Here is a 19,704-nt window from a genome sequence, read left to right on the forward strand (position 1 = left end):
CCAAACTGAGAGTTAACGTCAGGCAGCTCATAATTACCACAGAAGCTGTGAACTGGGATGTTTCCAGAATTTGGGCAACATGGGTTTCATAATGATGCCAGGATCTGACACAGCTTTATCTTATCAAGTCTTTTGGAGACAATCTGATTGGTTACATTGAGTGTCTTGGGAAATCGATAAAGACGTAATGTAAAATAGTCCCTCCTTCTGAAAGAGGAAAATGACTAGGCTGCATTGGAAACTTTTGGTTATTGGATATTTTCTCTGATTTTGCTACTTATAGGTATATGTTTGAGTAAAATTAACTAAAATAAATAACAAAATAAATGCACAGCTTTCAGACCTCAAATAATGCAAAGAAACGAAGTTCATGGTCATAAAATTAATATTTGGTGAAATAACCCTGGTTTTTATTTACAGTTTTCATGCATCTTGGTATGTTCTCCTCCACCAGTCTTACACACTGCTTTTGGATAACTTTATGCCACTCTTTTTATTCAGCAAAAGGTTGCAACAAAAACAAATGTAAAAAGTTTAAATGCCTTGTACATGCTGTCAAACATTCATGATGAATGGACCAAGAAACGCTACAAAATCACTTGGACCAAAATCCGTTGACATAGACAAATTAAAGTTTAATGCAAATACATAAAAATAACATAACATTGAGTCAATGTTGAAAAAAAACAGAATCAATGTAAAATTACTGAACTAATAAGTCAATTTTACAAGAAAATGTACATTATATGAAAGCCCAGGATGTAATTACAAATACATCATGCAATTATATGACTGTTAATATCATACACATAAAACATGAAAAATGTAATGCTGGCATACAGTAAATAGGTATGTATATTAAGAGCACTAAAACTGTCTCTCAAAATCTCTAGCATACCAATTTTGATTACTGGCATGCTAATTTTCAGGCTGTAGCAGTGCAGATTTATATTTCAAGACACCAATGCAAACAATGGCAATTAGTCGACAGATGGCTTAGATGGTGGGCAATCTACTGAGCTGCCTCGAGGAAATAAAAGGCACAGACGGCTTTAAACTTTTTAAATCTTAACGAGGCCAAGACAGAAATTATCTTATTTGGCCTGGAGAGACCTTGGCCATGTAATCACCAATGAAACCTACGCCATTGGTAAACCTTTACTCAGACCTCAGCTATCCACAGCTATCCAAAGCTAAGCCTTTTTTTGTCTTTCTCTGACTTTGAGATAAAGATGTTAAGTCATGCATTTATTTCCACAAGGATCTATTATTGTAACTCACTGTACATTGGTGCTATTTACACATTGGTTACTAAGTTATAGTTGATGCAAAATGTTCATGCCTTATGTTCTCGTTCAGTCCCTAAGATCTGACGATCAGCTTCGGCTAGTGGTCCCAAAGTCAGGGCCGAAGCTGAGGGGGGCTGAGCATTTGCTGCGGCGGCCCCAAAACTGTAGAATGAGCTGCCGCTGCAGATTCGATTGGCAACCTCTCTATAACTTTTTAAATCCAGTCTTAAAGCTCATTACTATTCCATTGCTTTCATGTAATTATTTTATTATTTTAATTTTTATTTTAAAATGTATTTTTAATTTTAGAGTTTTATTAGTACTGTAGTTTAATATTTATAATATTATATATATAATAATATTATTAAAATTTTAGAGTTTATAAATTTGTGATGCACTAGGCTCCCTGTTTCAGCTGCATATATGCCCATTAAAAAGAATGTATTTCAGTAGAAAGTAAATATATTAAAGAAGCTTAGTTGGATGTTTGTCTCGTGTGCAGGTGTGAAGAATCACAGTTTAACCCAATAGGGTGTCAGATCGGTATATGTTTATACTTCTTTAAATCCAACCACAACCAGATTCACTCTGGATGGATGGAGAGATTTATCTGGATAGGGGTTTTATTGAACGGTGAAAAGCCGGAATGAAAACAAGCTGAAATGAAATAGGAGCAACGAGGCTACTTTTAAAATGTAAGGAGTAAAAAGTTCAGATAATTGTGTGAAAATGTAAGAAGTAGAAGTAAAATATCTGAAATTACTGAACTGAAACAAATATGAGAAAGATAATGCAAGAGTAATAAAATAAGACTAAGAAAACCTGAAAAAACAGAGAACACTAAGGAAAGAACTACAATTCTAAACACACATGGAGAAAACAGTTATTGACATGAAATCACAGCACACAAAGCCTACAAAAGACTAGACAAGGAACACTGAAACAAAGGGCCTATATATATTCCTTGCTGCAGAAAAAAAAATGGCAAAAAAGCTTATTTTTTATACACTACCTCTCTACGCACGGATATCACAGTGTCTCTCAGACATATCCTCATGGATGAAGTAGCATTACCTCCAGCTAAACCTTTCCAAGACTGAGCTTCTGGTTATACCAGGAAAACCATCTATACAACACAACTTCACCATAACCATCAACTCTTCCTCACTTTCTCTCTCCCTGACAAAGGTTACTAGAAACCTGGGTGTTCGGGTTGATGACCGGCTCTCCTTTACAACCAGGTGGCTTCAGTTGCTCGATCCTGCCGCTTCGCGCTTTATAACATCCAAAATTTTGACCATTTCTTACCCAACAGGCCACCCAACTTCTGGTACAAGCAGTCGTCATCTTACGCCTTGACTAATGCAAAGCCAAAATTCCACAATTTCCCCTCAGGGATCAATAAAGTATGTATGTATGTATCTATATATCTATCTATCTGTCTATCTATCTAAGCCATACTATTAGGCCTCCCGGCCTGTGTAGTAAAACTACTCTAGACGATCCAAAACACAGCTACATGCCTGGTCTTCAACCAGCCAAAACCAAAGGGCACATGTCACTCCACTGCTCATTGAGCTCCATTGGCTACAAGTTGCTGCTCATATTAAATTCAAAGCTCTTATAATCGCCTACAAGATGATGAAGAAAACAGGCTCCTTCCTACTTGTACTCACTCCTGAAGGCTTACGCTACCTCCCGGCCGCTGCGCTCCTCCAATGAACGACGCCTCGCTTTACCAAACAAACATTCACACAAAGCAATCCAGACTGTTCTCATACAGAGTTCCCCAATGGTGGAACAAACTACCTTCCACTACCAGATCAGGAGAATCTCTCACTATCTTTAATAAACTCCTGAAGACAGAGCTCTTCAAAGAGCACTTATTCTCCTAACACCTCTAACTAACTACCTTCTACTACCAGATCAGGAGAATCTCTCACTATCTTTAAGAAACTCCTGAAGACTGAGCTCTTCAAAGAGCACTTACTCTCCTAACACCTCTGACATATTAACCTGCAAACCTACTTTACAAAACTACTTCTAACTTTATTTCCTGCTCCCCCTCCTTTACTCTTCTATCCCACTATTTCCATTTGGCCTCCTTTAGGCCCTGTCTAAACATGTTTTTTATCTTGAACTTTCATTACTCTATGTACATCATTATGTAAATCATTGTAAGTGGCTTTGCACAACATCGTCTTCCAAATGTAATGTAATATTATGTAATATACACACTGAGTGACTGGAAACAACTGGGGCTATTAACGAGGATGTGGGGTAACAGGTGACAAGACAGGTGGAAACACTAATGACTAGGGCAGAGCCAAGGGAAGAAACAAGATAGAAACTAAAGCTAAAGAGCACATGGCTGAAAAAAACAAGCAGACAGGAAAAGACATGAAAACAGAAAGAGCAAAAAAAAAAAGAAAAAAAAACACAAGACAGACAAGATCTAAGATTTGACAATATTTGTACTTTGTTACCCAACAGTTATGCTTAATGCTTAGTGTATGTTTAAAGAAACACAATGTTAACAACCTAATCTATCAGTAATTTATCCAATTTACATTGTGGATCCTCCACCAGAGTTTGGAGCAGCTTAACTCCAGAATTTCCTGGTTTATTGTGCTTTATATTGAGCTCTTGCAGGTGTGTGGGGTTTGATGTCAGAGCTGCAGTCAGAGCTGTACAGCCTTCCTTTCCAAGACTGCAGCATTCCAGCCTGCAACAACAAAAACTCACTCAGCAAATATACATACTTATCTTAAAGAGAAGGTACATATCCAATACCAGGTATTAGGATATTATCAATGAAAATTAAACACGCTTTATATAATATTGGAGGGAAATAAGAATAATTCCTGATGTGATACTATAACAAATCTATATTCATATCCATGCTCAAATCTGTGTAGGGCCCTGTGATTTCCTCAATGCAAAGAACACTGAAGGAATTTGTTCTTTTATTGTCAAAATTTTTACTTAAAGAATAAAAGTAAATGTGTATCTGTATGTATGTATTTGAAAGATTAATCTACACAGAGACAGTGTTAACCTCACCCCAGTTTCTCTAGTTTACACTGTGAACTCTTCAGTCCATCACAGAGGAGCTTCACTCCTGAATCCTGGAGCTTATTGTAACTCAGGTCCAGCTCCCTTATACATGAGGAGTTTGAGCTGAGAGCTGAAGCCAGAGCAGCACAGCTTTTCCCTGTCAGATTACACTTATGCAGTCTGAAAAGAAATGTTGCACGCACGCACACACACACACATACACAAACTAAATAAGTACTAAGAAAAGCAAACATTATCATCTACCATTATCAACATTCTTTTTCTTGTATTAATGGTAATTAATTTAAACAACAACTTCATTATTACTATAAGTTAATAATAAAAGCTGTTTTAATCACATGTCTTTTGAGGTAATGGCACTGTGTAAATCAAGTACCTACTCCCATCTCAGCCACTGATGCTGAGATTTCTTATCCCTCTCATACAGTGGTAGGAAAATGTTTGGGCACATCTGATAATTTTCATGATTTTCCTTTATAAATCATTGGTTGTTCATAGCAACAATGTTAAGTATAACATATAGCATATTTGTTTGGTATGCTCTTTGATCCTTGACCTACATACGAAGGAGAATCCAATTATAAGAAAGGGTTAAGGAGCCAATTGCACGTTTTTCACCTCTTTGCATCTTCTTTAAAGAGTGGCAATATGGGAGCCTCAAAACACAACTCTCAAATGATCTGAAAGCAAAGACGGTTCCACATCATGGTTTAAGGGAGGGATCCAAAAAGTCTCAAAGTTCAAATCTCAGAGATTTCACCTGTTAGTTTCCACTGTGACGAACATAGTGAGGAAATGGAAGACTACAGGCACAGTTCTAGTTAAGACCCCAATAACAAGCAGAATAAGAAAAATCTCAGATAAGTAGAGGGGAAGGATGGTGAAAACAGACATAGTCAACCACAGACCTCCAGAGCTCCAAAGGCCTACAACATTATAATGCTGCAGATGGAGTCACTGTTCATCGTTCAGCTATTCAGCACACGTCACACAGGGAGAGGCTGTATGGGAGAATAATGTAGAAGAAGCCTTTTCTAAGCACACGTCACAAACAGAGTCGCTTGAGGTATGCTAAAGCACCTTTATACAAGCCAGCTTGATTTTTTGAAAAAAGGTTCTCTGGACTGATGAAACTAAAATTGAGTTATTTGGAGGATGGTTATTTATGCAAGGTGGAAAAAAAGAACACAGCGTCCCAAGACAAACACTTGCTGCTCCCCACAGTAAAATGTGGTGGTGCTTCCTTCATGCTGTGGGGCTGTGTGGTCAGTGCAGATACTGGGAACCTTGTTAAAGTTGAGGGTCGCATGCATTCCAGTCAATATCAGCAGATTCTTTAGAACAATGTTCAAGAATCAGTGACTGTGTCTGGATACTTTAACAAGACATCAACCCTAAACACCAAACACTGCTCAAAGTCTACTAAAGCTTTCATGCAGAGGAACAAGAACAACGTTCTGAAATGATCATCTCAGTCCACAGATCTGAATATTATTGAAAATCTGTGGTGTGATTTAAAGCGGGTTGTCCATGCTCAGAAACCATCAAACCTGACTGAACTGGAGATGTTTTGTAAAGAAGAATAATCCAAAATACCTTATAAATAATTGAAATAGTTTAGTTTGTTATTTCTGCAAGAGAAGGAGCTACAAAACATTGATGTAATTTTTCTGTTGGGGTTTCCAGATGTATGCACCTGCTTAATTTAGTTTAAAGAATAATTGCACACTTTCTGTAAATCCTATAAACTTCATTTTACTTTTTAAATATTTCTGTGTTCATCTGCTACATTATATATAAAACTGCTGATCCGAACAACCAATGATTTATAAAGAAAAATCCTGAACATTTATAGGGGTAAAAACTATCCAGTCTGAATAGGGCTTAAAGATGCAGGAGAGCATTTGTGAACAAAAATACTCACATAACATTTCTGCATGTTCGAATCACTGGCAGCAACCTTAGAAGACACCCCTCTGATTGGTGATACCTCCTCAAGTCAAATTCTTCCAGCTGATTTTCAGAATTCAGCATTATGAATGCCAAAGCTGACCACTGCCCAGGACAGAACTTAGGATCACAAGAACCACCAATAGTTTCCTTGTTTACATATGACTGGACTTTCTGCTGCAGAGAGTGATCATTCAGTTCATTCAAACAGTGGAACAGATTTATTGTTTTCTCTGGAGTGGTCTCACAGGTTTTATCCTTGATGTATTTGATAATTTCCTCTGTATTGTGAGAGGTGCTTACTCTCTGGGACAGGAGACCTTGTAAGATAGTCTGATTGGATTCTAACGAGAGGCCTGAAAGGAAGCGGAGGAACAAGTTCAGGTGTCCGGTCTCACTTTCCAAGGCCTTGTCCACGGCACACTTGAGGACATCAGACAGTGTTGACTTTGTGGGGAAGTGTTGCCTTTGCAACACATTCTTGTTTTTGAAGATGAATGATAGAATGACATACAAGGCAGCCAAAAACTCCTGAGCACTCAGATGCACAAAGCTGAAAACCCTTCCCAAGTGTAGCCCAGACTCTTCCCAAAAGATCTGGGTGCAAACACCTGAGTATACAGACGCCTCTCTGACGTCAATACCACATTTTATCAGGTCTTCCTCATAGAATATCAGGTTGCCTTTTTCCAACTGTTGGAAAGCCAGTTTTCCCAGAGCCAGGATAATCTCTCTAGCCTCCTCATGATCTACATCTCCTTTTTCTTGGTACTTTTTCCTGCTGTGTTTGATCTGAAACACAATGAATTGTGTGAACATTTCAGTCAGAGTCTTGGGGATCTCTGATATCTCAGATTCCCCCAGAATCCTCTCTAAAACACTGCCTGTAATCCAACAGAAGACTGGGATGTGGCACATGATATAGAGACTTCTTGAGGACTTGAGGTGGGTGATGATTCTTTCTGCAACATGCTCCTCCCTGAACCTTTTCCTGAAGTATTCTTCCTTCTGAAGGTCACTGAACCCTCGTATCTCTGTTACCTGGTTAATACAGTCAGCAGGGATCTGATCAGCTGCTGCTGGTCGAGTTGTTATCCATATAAGAGCGGAAGGAAGCAACTTCCCCTTGATAAGGTTTGTCAGGAGCACATCCACTGAAGCTGACTGTGTTACATCAGATACACTCTCACTGTTCTGGAAATCTAGAGGAAGTCTACACTCATCCAGACCATCAAAGATGAACAGGACTTTGTTGTGATGAAATTCCTCTGGTTTTAAATTCTTTGTGTCCGTAAAAAAACGATGTAGAAGATTCACCAGACTGAGTTTTTCCTCTTTTATCAAATTCAGCTTTCTAAAAGGAAGTGGAAAGATGAAGAGCACATCCTGATTAGCTGTTCCCTCAGCCCAGTCTAGAATGAACTTCTGCACAGAGACTGTTTTTCCAATTCCAGCAACTCCTTTAGTCAGCACAGTTCTGATAACCTTGTCTTTGTGTTTTAAGATGTCATTGCATTTGATGGGTATTTCCTGTGTATCTCGTCTCCTGGATGCTGCTTCAATCTGGCTCACTTCATGTTCTTTATTGGCCTCGTCACTGCCTTCCTCTACAATGTACAGCTCTGTGTAGATCTCATGCAAATGTACTAAAGATCCAGTTTTTAGGATTCCTTCAGTACGTTTCTGACATTTTTCCCCCAGCGTGAATTTGAGTTTTTGATGGCAAGAAAGAGCCAGTGCTACAAAAAGGGAGAAATGGTAGTAAACATGTTAAATAGGCTCATCACTACTCAATTGTGATTAGTATCATTAACAGTAATGAACATACTTAAAATAGGCTTAACATTGATGTGTTCAAGTTCAAGGATTCAAAGTGGAACTTAACATATAAATAAACAATATATCATTCATAAGTCTTTAACAAGCTTCATAGTAGGGGTGAGTCATAAGGCCCTTAAATAATATCACAATATTTCATGGTATTTTAGTGATAATAATACTCTTTGCAATATGACAAAACACTGAATGAAAAAACTATTTTAAGAATACATTACTGCAACAATATGAACACCCCTAACTGAGATATAAAAAAATGTAACTGACTCAGAATGTTATGATACTAATAATAATGCACTCCACATATCTCCATAAATCCAGGATTAAAGTAAAATAAATGATACTGGACAGATATAATCTGTCTCTGGTAGATATATAATGTGAAATGAGAACAGTGTAAATGTTTATTTTGCTAAAAAACATAAAAAAGTAGTACCCTAATGTGATAATTAGGGGTGGGTGATATGGCACGATATTTCAGGGTATAATATCATTCACTATATTCAAAAATGAGTATGATACGATATGGCACACCCCTAGTTCAAATGTCAAACCTGTGTGGGATTTGTGTTGAATTAGTGTAAAATGATTGTGAAGTATATTCTCATTTCTGCACGTGTTCAGTTACAGCAAGTATGTGAATTAGCAGGCAATTGTATCATGGAGGGCAGGGATGGATGCCCCTACATGCTCTTTTGAAATGTTTTTTTTTTTAATGATGACCTCAGCAGTGACACTGAAGTGTTTAAAAACTCCAGCAGCACTGCTGCATCTGATCCACTCAATGTACAATCACAACAATAACCTCATACACCACCACCATGCTAATCAGTGAGAATAATGCACCGCCCAAATAATAATAGCTGCTATGGGGCTCTGAGTGGTCAAGCAAACTAAGGCACTGCCACTATGATCAGGAGATTGCTTGTATGAATCCCGGTCATGCAGTTTGCTAACAGCTGCCGGAGCCCTGAGAGAGCACGATTGGCTTTGCTCTCTGGGTCGGTAGATGGTGCTCTTTTCCCTCATCACTCCTAGGGGTGATGTTGATCAGCACAAGGCATCTTTGAGCAGATGTATGTGGGTGGGATAATATATATATATATATATATATATATATATATATTGTGGTAGGCCCCTGGGGTAGGGGGCGCGACCACTGTGACCCGGAAGGAGGAAGCACACAGAGAACACAGACACGGGGAGTAAGTGAACTCAAATCATACTTTTATTTTCTTTTAACGCCCTCCACCACACCCAGAATAACTCAAATAAACATAACCAGCTGGCGGCTTAATCAGTCCTGAATGCCCACCGGCTGGGACAGACATGGCTGTGAGTTCCGGCGTGGGGCGGACCCACGGTTCCCCCGCCTCCTCACGCCACAGTCCCTCCCCCTTAGCTTCCAGCCACCAGGGTCGAAGGTGAGGCGTGACCTGGTGACTGGAGCGAACGAAGAGAGGCGGGGTGAGGAGAGCGGGGGATGCAGTTCGTTCACTTGGGCCCCCCCCTCCAGAGAGAGGCCCGTGGAGATGGCAGCCCGCCTCTCAGCCTCAGTCCCCCAGCCTCGCGCAGCGGCAGCTCTCGGCAGCGCCGTGGCGGGAGGTGCGGCGGCTCTCGGCAGCGCCGTGGCGGAAGGTGCGGCGGCTCTCGGCAGCGCCGTGGCGGAAGGTGCGGCGGCTCTCTGCAGCGCTGTGGCGGGAGGTGCGGCGGCTCTCTGCAGCGCCGTGGCGGGAGGTGCGGCGGCTCTCGGCAGTGCCGTGGCGGGTGGAGCGGCGGCTCGGGGCACCGGAACTGGTGGAGCGGCGGCTCGGGGCACCGGGATAGGTGGAGCGGCGGCTCGGGGCACCGGGACCGGCGGAGCGGCTCTCGGTAGCGCGGCGGCTCTCGGTAGCGCTGGGGCTTGTGGAGCGGCGGCTCTCGGTAGCGCCGGGGCTTGTGGAGCGGCGGCTCTCGGTAGCGCCGGGGCTTGTGGAGCGGCGGCTCTCTGTAGCGCCGGGGCTTGTGGAGCGGCGGCTCTCGGTAGCGCTGGGGCTTGTGGAGCGGCGGCTCTCGGTAGCGCCGGGGCTTGTGGAGCGGCGGATCTCGGTTGCGCCGGGGCTTGTGGAGCGGCGGCTCTCGATAGCGCGGCGGCTCTCGGTAGCGCCGGGGCTTGTGGAGCGGCGGATCTCGGTAGCGCCGGGGCTTGTGGAGCGGCGGCTCTCGGTAGCGCAGCGGCTCTCGGTACTGCCGGGGCTCGTGGAGCGGTGGCTCTCGGTAGCGCCGGGGCTTGTGGAGCGGCAACTCTTGGTAGCGCCGGGGCTTGTGGAGCGGCGGCTCTCGGTAGCGCCGGGGCTTGTGGAGCGGCGGCTCTTGGTAGCGCCGGGCCTTGTGGAGCGGCAGCTCTCCGTAGCGCCGGGGCTGGAGGAGCGGCGGCTCTCGGTAGCGCGGCGGCTCTCGGTACCGCCGGGGCTCGTGGAGCGGTGGCTCTCGGTAGCGCCGGGGCTTGTGGAGCGGCGGCTCTCGGTAGCGCCGGGGCTTGTGGAGCGGCGGCTCTCGGTAGCGCCGGGGCTTGTGGAGCGGCGGCTCTTGGTAGCGCCGGGGCTTGTGGAGCGGCAGCTCTCGGTAGCGCCGGGGCTGGAGGAGCGGCGGCTCTCAGTAGCGCCGGGGCTTGTGGAGCGGCGGCTCTCGGTAGCGCCGGGGCTGGAGGAGCGGCGGCTCTCGGTAGCACCGGGGCTCGTGGAGCGGCGGCTCTCGGTAGCGCCGGGGCTGGAGGCGGCTCCCGCTCTGGGTCGGCCTCGCTCTTGTCGGGGCTGTTCTCTCCCCTCCACGACTCGGACTCGGCCGCCGAAGAGTTTCGCCGGAGAGGCGGGGCGGGGCGGAGTCGGACCTTAGCCCGGGCGGAGAGGCGCAGAACTCGTCCTCCTCCTCCGGGAAGACGCAGCAGCAGCAGAAGTCCGGGCCGGTGTGAGAGCACTCAGCCTCCCGGTGTCTGGGGCTCGGACACCACTCGCACCAGCCGAGTTCGGGGCGAGGCGTCCACTGCTGCTGCAGCCGCCTCTCGCTGGCGTCCTCCCAGCACTGACGGAGCCACTCCGGAAGCAGAGAGAAGAAGGGGAAATCCCCAGCGGTGGAGAGAAGCTGGGGGCGGGCTCTGGCTCGAGGAGTAGACAGGCGAAGGGGAATTCCCCGGCGTCACACCAGAGAGGCGGTGAGTAGCCGGGGGCGGGCCTCCCTTTTTTCCTCCCGCGAGGCATTTTTTTTTTTTTTTTTTTTTTTTAGAGAAAAAAAAAACAAAACGAAACTGAGGTGTGGCTTCGGGCAGCCAAACAAAGGCACGATTCGAGTCCACCACAGCCCCGTGTCGTGCTCCACTCCGCGGCTTCCTTCCAACCAGGTCACTGGACCCCGCCCAAAAGGGGCGGTCCCGCATTCTCCACCACTGTGGTAGGCCCCTGGGGTAGGGGGCGCGACCACTGTGACCCAGAAGGAGGAAGCACACAGAGAACACAGACACGGGGAGTAAATGAACTCAAATCATACCTTTATTTTCTTTTAACGCCCTCCACCACACCCAGAATAACTCAAATAAACATAACTCAGCCCAATGGGGCTCTAGAGTCCGTAGAATTACTTAATTCGCATTTAAAGGTCCGTGCGGCCTCAGCTCACTCCTCCCAAGTCCAAGTCTCTCTCCCGAGTGTGAGCTGAGGCAGAGTTTTTATGCCTGTCCCAGCTGGCGGCTTAATCAGTCCTGAATGCCCACCGGCTGGGACAGACATGGCTGTGAGTTCCGGCGTGGGGCGGACCCACGGTTCCCCCGCCTCCTCACGCCACAATATATATATATATATGTCCTATAGACTCAGTGGAGCTTAGTGGAGGTGGTCATAATGTTACGCTCGATCAGATCATATCATAAAACTCAATTATAATTTTTATTTTTTTTTTTCATACTATTTTCTTCCTTACTGAGATTTAAATACAATTTAGAATTGTAATTTCCCTCTGCTTTTATTCATCATAATATTCACTTATATGTGGTAGTTTCCTGACACTATGTTGATCATCAAAACTTTGACTTTGATCTCTTACTGGTTTGCGATGTAGTAGCGAGGTCATCCTGTTTCATCCTGTCCCCAAAGGCATGCAATGTGTCGTCACCACCCACTGGCACATCCCCAGGGTATGATGGGTAATCCAGGTTCTTTTGTGAATTAATAATAAAGGTACAATAGACTGGGGTTTACATATTTTTATATTTCAGAATTTTAAATGTATTCACCTATAAAATGTTTATTCTAGAAAAATACACCTTTTAACACACACACACATACACACACACACCTGTACTGAGGTCTCCATATTTCTCCCAGTTATTTCTGACCCCTCCCTCTGGACTCCTCTGTTGGCAAATATAGCATCACGAATGGCATGTACAGTTAAACACAAGGCAAAGTAGAGTTGAGGTATATAACAATATTTTGTCATATTGTGATCATAGCATTTCACGGATATCTTCAGCATTTTAAGAGCACTTACCAACTAATTTCATTGCAAACAATGGAATTATTTCTGTTTAGTTAAATGAGGAGCAACATATTTTGAATAAAACACTGTATTTAGTATTCAACAATATTTAAACATCATTTGACACTGACACTGATGCTACAGAGAGCATGCATTCAAAAAAGGTAAATAACAACTGCTCGATTTACATTGTGATAGACGTTATCAAATAGTCAAATACACAAAGTCTTACCTGTTTTCAGTAGAGTCGTCACTGAAAGTTATTAATCTGTACACTGACTGGTCACTCTTCATGGACAAACAGCTGAATTCAGGAGAGGGACATGTCTTTTTCTGAACTGGTCTAAAAACAACCAACATCACACATCATCTAAAACAGTAAGTTTATGTATGTACGAACATCACAAGATCTCATTATATCCATTTTTAACCTGACTGTATTTTTTTAAGCACAATTCCCACTGCCTGAAAAACAGCACACACGCTCTAAAACTCTACAGTAAGTTAGTTCATGTAAGAAAATGCAGCTCAATATTATAATAGGATATAATAATCTTACAAGATGAAAAAAAAGCTAAACATTTTTTAAATACTTTCAGTGTCCATTTCTTGTATTTATAAAAGAAAAATGTTTAAATGTGTATTCAAAAATGTTTTTAATCTGTACAAAAATACCAAAAAATAGTGTTTAAAAACTCCAACAGCACTTCTGTGTCTGATTCACTCTTCTTATGCATCAACTCAATGTAATAGCTCCAGTCAAATATATTCAGTTTGCTGTGAAATTCATGTTAAATCGTCTTTAGGAGTAAGAAAAGATGATTGAACATGTGACAAATGTTCTAGGTACTTTTTAAATAGTCTCTTTTGGATCAGTAGATCGTTGGTTCGAATCCCGGTCATGCAGCTTGGGTGGGTAGACGGCGTTCTTTCCCCACAGCACTCCTAGGGTGATGTTGATCAGCACAAGGCGAGCTGTGAGTCTGACTTCACGGTGTATCGGAGGAGGCATGTGCTAGTCTTCACCCTCCTGGTGTTGGGGCACCACTTGTGATAGCGGGAGTCCTAATGAATGGGTTGGGTAATTGGCCTTGTAAATTTGGGAGAAAATGGGTAAAAAAAACATAATAAACATAATATCTTTTGAAAGGTCAGATGGATTTAAAATATCACCAGATGAGAAAAACACTGCTGCTACTATGATTGTTAGAATGATTTGGGCCAAAAAGTCTTGGAATAAATCCTTTAACAGTAGTTCTGGTTGGTTAAGACTTTCTTTTACTGTTTTTTCACCTTTGATGGAGCTGAAGGCAAACTTCACATAAGTTCATCTTTTCTTAGTCCTAAGTCATTAAGCTCACTGTCATGTCTGGTGCTGAAAGCGCTCCTGTGCCTCCCACATTCTGCCCCGTCTGTGATTCTCAAGTCTCCAACTACAATACCCAGAACGCACCACACCATGACATCACGCACACACCTGTCCACCTGATGCACCACATGACCCCTCCAGGAAGTTCAGAGTACTAATCTCCGGCACTATTTAAGGACCACGCTCACGCTCATTCCTCGCCGAGTAATTGTTTGGTTTACCTGCATTACAAAGCGTTTCCTTGCCATTGTTTGATTATTCTGTGTATGATCCTTTTTCCATGTTTTTCCGACCTCGATTTTTGCCTTTGCCCTCTGATTGGATTTACCGCGTGTATGACCTGGACTGTGCTTATCTCTCTGCCTTTGCCCTGTGTGTTGGATTGTATTACCTGGACTGTGTTAACGACTCTGATTTTTGCCTGCTCCCTTTCACCGCCTGCCTGTGTATGAACTCTGGACTGTTTCCCGTTGATGGTATGGTTTCTCCCTGTTATCCTTCTGTGGTTTTGTACCTGCTTGTGCTCATAGCCCCAGTTACTTCTAAGCCTTTTAATAAAAGCTGTAAACTGTGTCCGCACCTGTCTGATTCCTGTCTGGCCCTGACACTCACTGTCTTCTGAAACTGTGTTTTTTTTGTATCTTTGCATCACAAAAACTCGTATTTCATTGCATTTTAAATGTATAAAAGTGCATTTGTAACTGCGTTGATTGAAATACTAACAAACTCCAATAACATGGAGTAATCAGGTTAGGTCAGCCTGGTGTTATTTTTTTTATATTTTACTAGTATTCCATCATTTACATGCATCAGCTCAACCCAGTGCAACAGATCATTACCTGTCACCGAAGGTTATTATTCTGCCCACTGACTGATCACTCTTCATAGATACACAGCTGGATTCAGATGAAGCAGATCTCTTTCTCTGAACTGGTCTACAACACAACCGACAAAACACACCATCTAAAACTCTGGAAAACAGCACACATGCTCTACGGTTGATTTATGTAAGAAAATACAGCTCAGTATTGTAATAGAATATAGTTAAAACATTTTAAAAATACTTTTCAGTGTCCATTTTTTTGTGTTTATGAAAGAAAATGTGGAATTGTAAGCTTACAAGATTTATGAAACTGTTTAAAAATACTTTCATAGTCCATTTTTGTGTGTTTATGAAAGAAAATGTGGAATTTTAAGCTTACACGGTTTTTTAAACATTTAAAAATGCTCTCAGTGTCCATTTTTGTGTTTATGAAAGAAAAGGTGTATATTCCTATTTAAAAAATATTTGGAAAATGAACAAACAGGCTACAAAATATATTGTTTAAAAACTCCAGCAGCACTGCTGTGTCTGATACACTCTCCTATGTATCAGCTCCACCGAATGTAACAGATCATTACCTCAGGAGATTCTCAGGAGAGTCATCCTGATCACTTTTCATAGACACACAGCTGGATTCAGATGTGGCAGATCTCTTTCTCTGAAATGGTCTAAAACACAACCAACATCACACATAATCAAAATCTAAAACTCTCCAGAAGTTGCTGTATAAATATTACAATATTTATAAAAAGTCTTTTTAGTCCTGATAATCTTAGATCTCATTACATCCATTTTTAATTTAGAATTACCCAAAAAGGCAAAGACCCTTCTTAGAGAATCTAGAGACCCATCTATACATGTTAATGCTACAATTTAGCTTAAATTATACCACAGTTAGTTCTGACCCTGCAATGTTATTGGCTGAGAAGCGTTCTATGAGTGCCGTTATCAGCCGGTAATGCACTGTAACTGAAGCTCTCCACGTATTACTCTGCTACATACAGGTAACCTTGAATCAAAAGGCTTTTATTGTCATCGTAAAATGACGTTCCTCCGGAACAATGGTGCAACATGGAACAACAATACCAAAGACATCATAAAGTGCAAAAGTGTAACAAATGTGCAACATAGAACTGTAACACGACAATATATACAATAAATACAGCAGACAAGACAGTGTAACAATAAAATGTTTTAGTAAGGATAAGGTGCAGAGATATGTATTTGATATATGATAGGAGATATGTTGTTTTTATAGAATGAGCAACAAATATTACTGATAAGGATAGAGCCATTTCAGTCTCAGTGTGTGTGTCTGTGTGTGTGTGTGTAGAGTTATAGGGGGGTTCAACGATGCAGTGCTTACAAGCCAAACAGCGCAGCTACAAACAGAACAGCAACACTGTCCTAATGAATTACAGCGAGTTCATTAAATCTATTGGCTTTGCAAAGCATTTGTTTCAATCTGAAACTGGAGGATGAAGCTATAAATGAAAAGCCTTAAACCATATTAAAATGATTACAGATCATCATTCAGCTTTTATTATATATTGTTATCTCATTACACCCACTTTTAACCTCCTGATTGTTTTATCAAGCACAATTTTCAGTGCCTGGAAAACAGCACACAAAGCTCCTTATTAGAGAACTTAGAGACCTATCTAAACATGCTTATGCTACAATTAAGCTTAAATTATATTAAATTATTATTAAATTATGTGATTGCAATGTGATAAATTTCTACCTTGTTTTCTAAGTTCTTTTTCTTTACATGTTCAATTTTACTTTTTATTTATTTGTTTTTTTATCGTCCAATAAATTACCATGACCTCAATAATTCTTGATAATCGTAATATCGTACATTGTGTTTATTTGTATGTTTGTTCACATTTATAACAGTGAACGGTATTTTAGCCATTCATGCTTCAATAACTGTGACTCCACACACACAGTGTGAACTTAAGTAGGTGAAGAAATAAGTATATAACTCCCTAAATTATTATAATAAATGATTAATATCATTTTTGCTGTCTTTAACCCTTGTGTGGTGTTCAGGTCTGTGGGACCCGTTTTCATTTTTCATCAAATGATACTAAAAAAAAATATTTTTTCTAACAAACTCATTGGCATTGGCTCATTTTTTGTGAAAAAAATATATCAAAACACATTTTCGATAAACACACACTGTACACCATCACCCCCCCCCCCACCCCCCGCCCCTACACATTTATATTACATACAGTATGTTTGGCCAAGGGCTAATAAACATTGCTTCATTTGTAAATTTGAAACTAAACAAATTAAAAAAAATAATAATAAAAAAAGAGTAGCACTTTTTAAAAGAAATGTAACATAAGAAAGTTAAAGGGCAAATATTAACCATGTAAGCTGTTTATATTGCTTGCAATTTAGGTGAAGCAAGCATGTGTAAAGTATTTTAATGTAAAATTGCTTAATTTTGCTGAATTAAATACAAGTAACAAAGTAAACGAGTAACAAAAATATGAACACCACACAAGGGTTAAAAAGTGTATAAGTGCTTTTTTATGCTATTCTGTTATCATTATGTCAGTGGCATTTATTAGTCTTAAAAGTACAAAAATATTGTGTATCGCAATAATTTCTGGGACAATATATTTTCCACAAAAATTTTACTTATCGTGACAGGTCTACGTACAAACCCTGATTTGTCCGTAAATGCTCAGCAACACTGTGAATAAGGGTGAGCTTGATTGATTGATTACCTGTATAAGGTGTGTTAGAATAAGGGGACGGGGGCGGGGGACTAGAATTTTCAAATTTTCAATAACATCAGGAAAAAGTAGTTTTATTTCATTTATCAGTTACAAATTATTACCTGTCCTCTGACTGATCACTCTTAAAAGATACACTGCTGGATCCAGATGAGGCAGATATCGTTCTCTGAACTGGTCTGAAACACAACCAGCATCACACATCATCTAAAACTCTACAGTTAGTTGTTTTGTGTAAGAAAATACAACTCAGTGACACATTAATTATTCATTGAGTTTACAAACAATGACTTGGTTATAATATTCTGATAGGGAATAGTGTATATTGATTTTACCGTGAGCATCAAAGACCATCTTAAATCATCTGAAACCTGGATGTTTTCAGCTGGGCTTACAAATTAATTTAATTTTGAATTATCATTGCTTTCCAGGATGAATTTAAGTAGACTGTAAAAGAATGTATTGTTTTTTATTTTTCAAACTTTCTCAGCTCAATATCAGATTCAGATGGTCTAAGCTGGTCTCTGAGGGTTACGGTGGTTGAAAAGCTGCTCATCCGGCCAAAATTAGGAGACTGAAGAGTCTCGGGGCGAGGACAAGCAGACTGCGAGACAGCCCCATCCATCAGGCTGTTAGGATGCTGAACTCTCTTCCTGCTCTATCCCCCATCCCAATCCTGCCCCCAGCACACACTCACTCAGCATCCTGACCCCCCACCCCCCCCCCCCCACTAATACAGTACTGAAACTCTGCACTACAATGCACAAAGTACTGGTCCCTTCCAATGGACCTGCACTACTGATATACTTGCACTGTCAATACTCACTTTAATTCCCCAAAAACTGTGAACTTTTAAGAACTTTAGCACTCATTCACTTTACCAGCCTTAAGCTACATAACATATTTGCACTACTGTTATATACTATTTATACTGTCATTACATCTCAATCACCCCACCATCAATATTGCACTATTGTCTTACGTCTTACGTATGTTTATTGTGTCTTGTTGTATTGTACATATAGTGTCTCCCACTCTTTTATATTATATATCTATTTCTTTTTTTTTTTTACTTATATTTATATATCTATTCCTCCCCCACACCACTGCACCTTGTTTTTGTCTCATGTATGTCTATTGTGTCCCTGCTGTATTGTACCCATAGTGTCTCCCATACTCTTTTATTATATCTATTATCTGTACTTGCTGTAAAATTGGGAAGGAGAGTAACGTAATTTCAATTCTCTGTATGTCCTGTACATATGCAGTATTGACAATAAAACTACTTGACTTGACTTGACTTCAAAATATACTCTATGCTGGTAAACTAGCTGGATGTTGCATTTGTTTTTTTGTCGTTCTGCTCAATCAGCATGGTCTTACTGATCATGCTGGTCGACCAGCACTGTTAAAGGAGAGATCTGGTGTGAAATGGACTTATGGTCTAGTGAAACATGATAACAAGTACAATAAAGGTGGGCTATTTAACAAGAGAATGTACTTAAATGTACTCATGTTATCATTTTTCACTACACCCCAAGTCCATTTCACATGGATTTCTCCTTTAAGTTTTGTTATGGAGCTTATCTACCCTGGTCCAGGTTTATCATGCTTGTAGAGCAGCTAAACCATCAAATTCTAACAGAAACAGCTCCAGTTTGCTATGCTATTTTTTTATCAGTTTCTTACCTCCCCCTTTCTGTGTCCATCTCTTTTTCATCAGAGGAACTCATCCTAAACACACACACACACAAAAGACAAACATGTTATCATGCCTACATCATGCTCCACCTTTCCCTTTCTTTTTGTTTTTTTTCTCTTCATCTCTCTTTTTCTTTCTCTGTATCTCTCTCGCAGACCACGGTAAAGTTAGTTTCATTTTTGATATTCGACTTTTCGGCTCTAATAACTTCTGAACGGAGGATGGTAGCCAGCAGATACTTACATAATCAGGACAGTACGACCACAGAGAGTGACGCACACACTTCCTTTTACTGTTTGGGTGAAATTTGCGCAACGCCCTTTTAGCGTTAATACCGAAAAACTAAGCGCACTTTTCCTGTCAGAATAAAATGCATGTACTTCTAGACCACCTCT

At 41.2% G+C, this 19,704-nt stretch overlaps 1 protein-coding gene and 1 long non-coding RNA gene across 2 annotated transcripts; both read right to left on the reverse strand.

The window, feature by feature from the left end:
* Window positions 1-414: 414 nt before the first annotated feature.
* Window positions 415-14,971, reverse strand: LOC103043978 (protein NLRC3). The gene is made up of 7 exons (XM_049475243.1): window positions 14,871-14,971; window positions 12,895-13,005; window positions 12,480-12,537; window positions 12,228-12,339; window positions 6,292-8,056; window positions 4,353-4,526; window positions 415-4,014 (listed from the first exon to the last, which is right to left on the reverse strand). Exons 1-7 carry the CDS (start codon window positions 14,915-14,917, stop codon window positions 3,831-3,833), a joined length of 2,451 nt encoding a protein of 816 aa, XP_049331200.1. The 5' UTR covers window positions 14,918-14,971; the 3' UTR covers window positions 415-3,830.
* A 470-nt stretch (window positions 14,972-15,441) lies between these two features.
* Window positions 15,442-19,475, reverse strand: LOC125799185 (uncharacterized). Its single transcript, XR_007438014.1, has 3 exons — window positions 19,297-19,475; window positions 17,712-17,786; window positions 15,442-15,522 (listed from the first exon to the last, which is right to left on the reverse strand). It is a non-coding gene; the product is annotated as an uncharacterized LOC125799185 (long non-coding RNA).
* Between the last annotated feature and the right edge of the window lie 229 nt (window positions 19,476-19,704).

The sequence above is a fragment of the Astyanax mexicanus genome, chromosome 2, assembly GCF_023375975.1.
Source record: "Astyanax mexicanus isolate ESR-SI-001 chromosome 2, AstMex3_surface, whole genome shotgun sequence".
Taxonomy (NCBI): Eukaryota; Metazoa; Chordata; class Actinopteri; order Characiformes; family Acestrorhamphidae; genus Astyanax; species Astyanax mexicanus.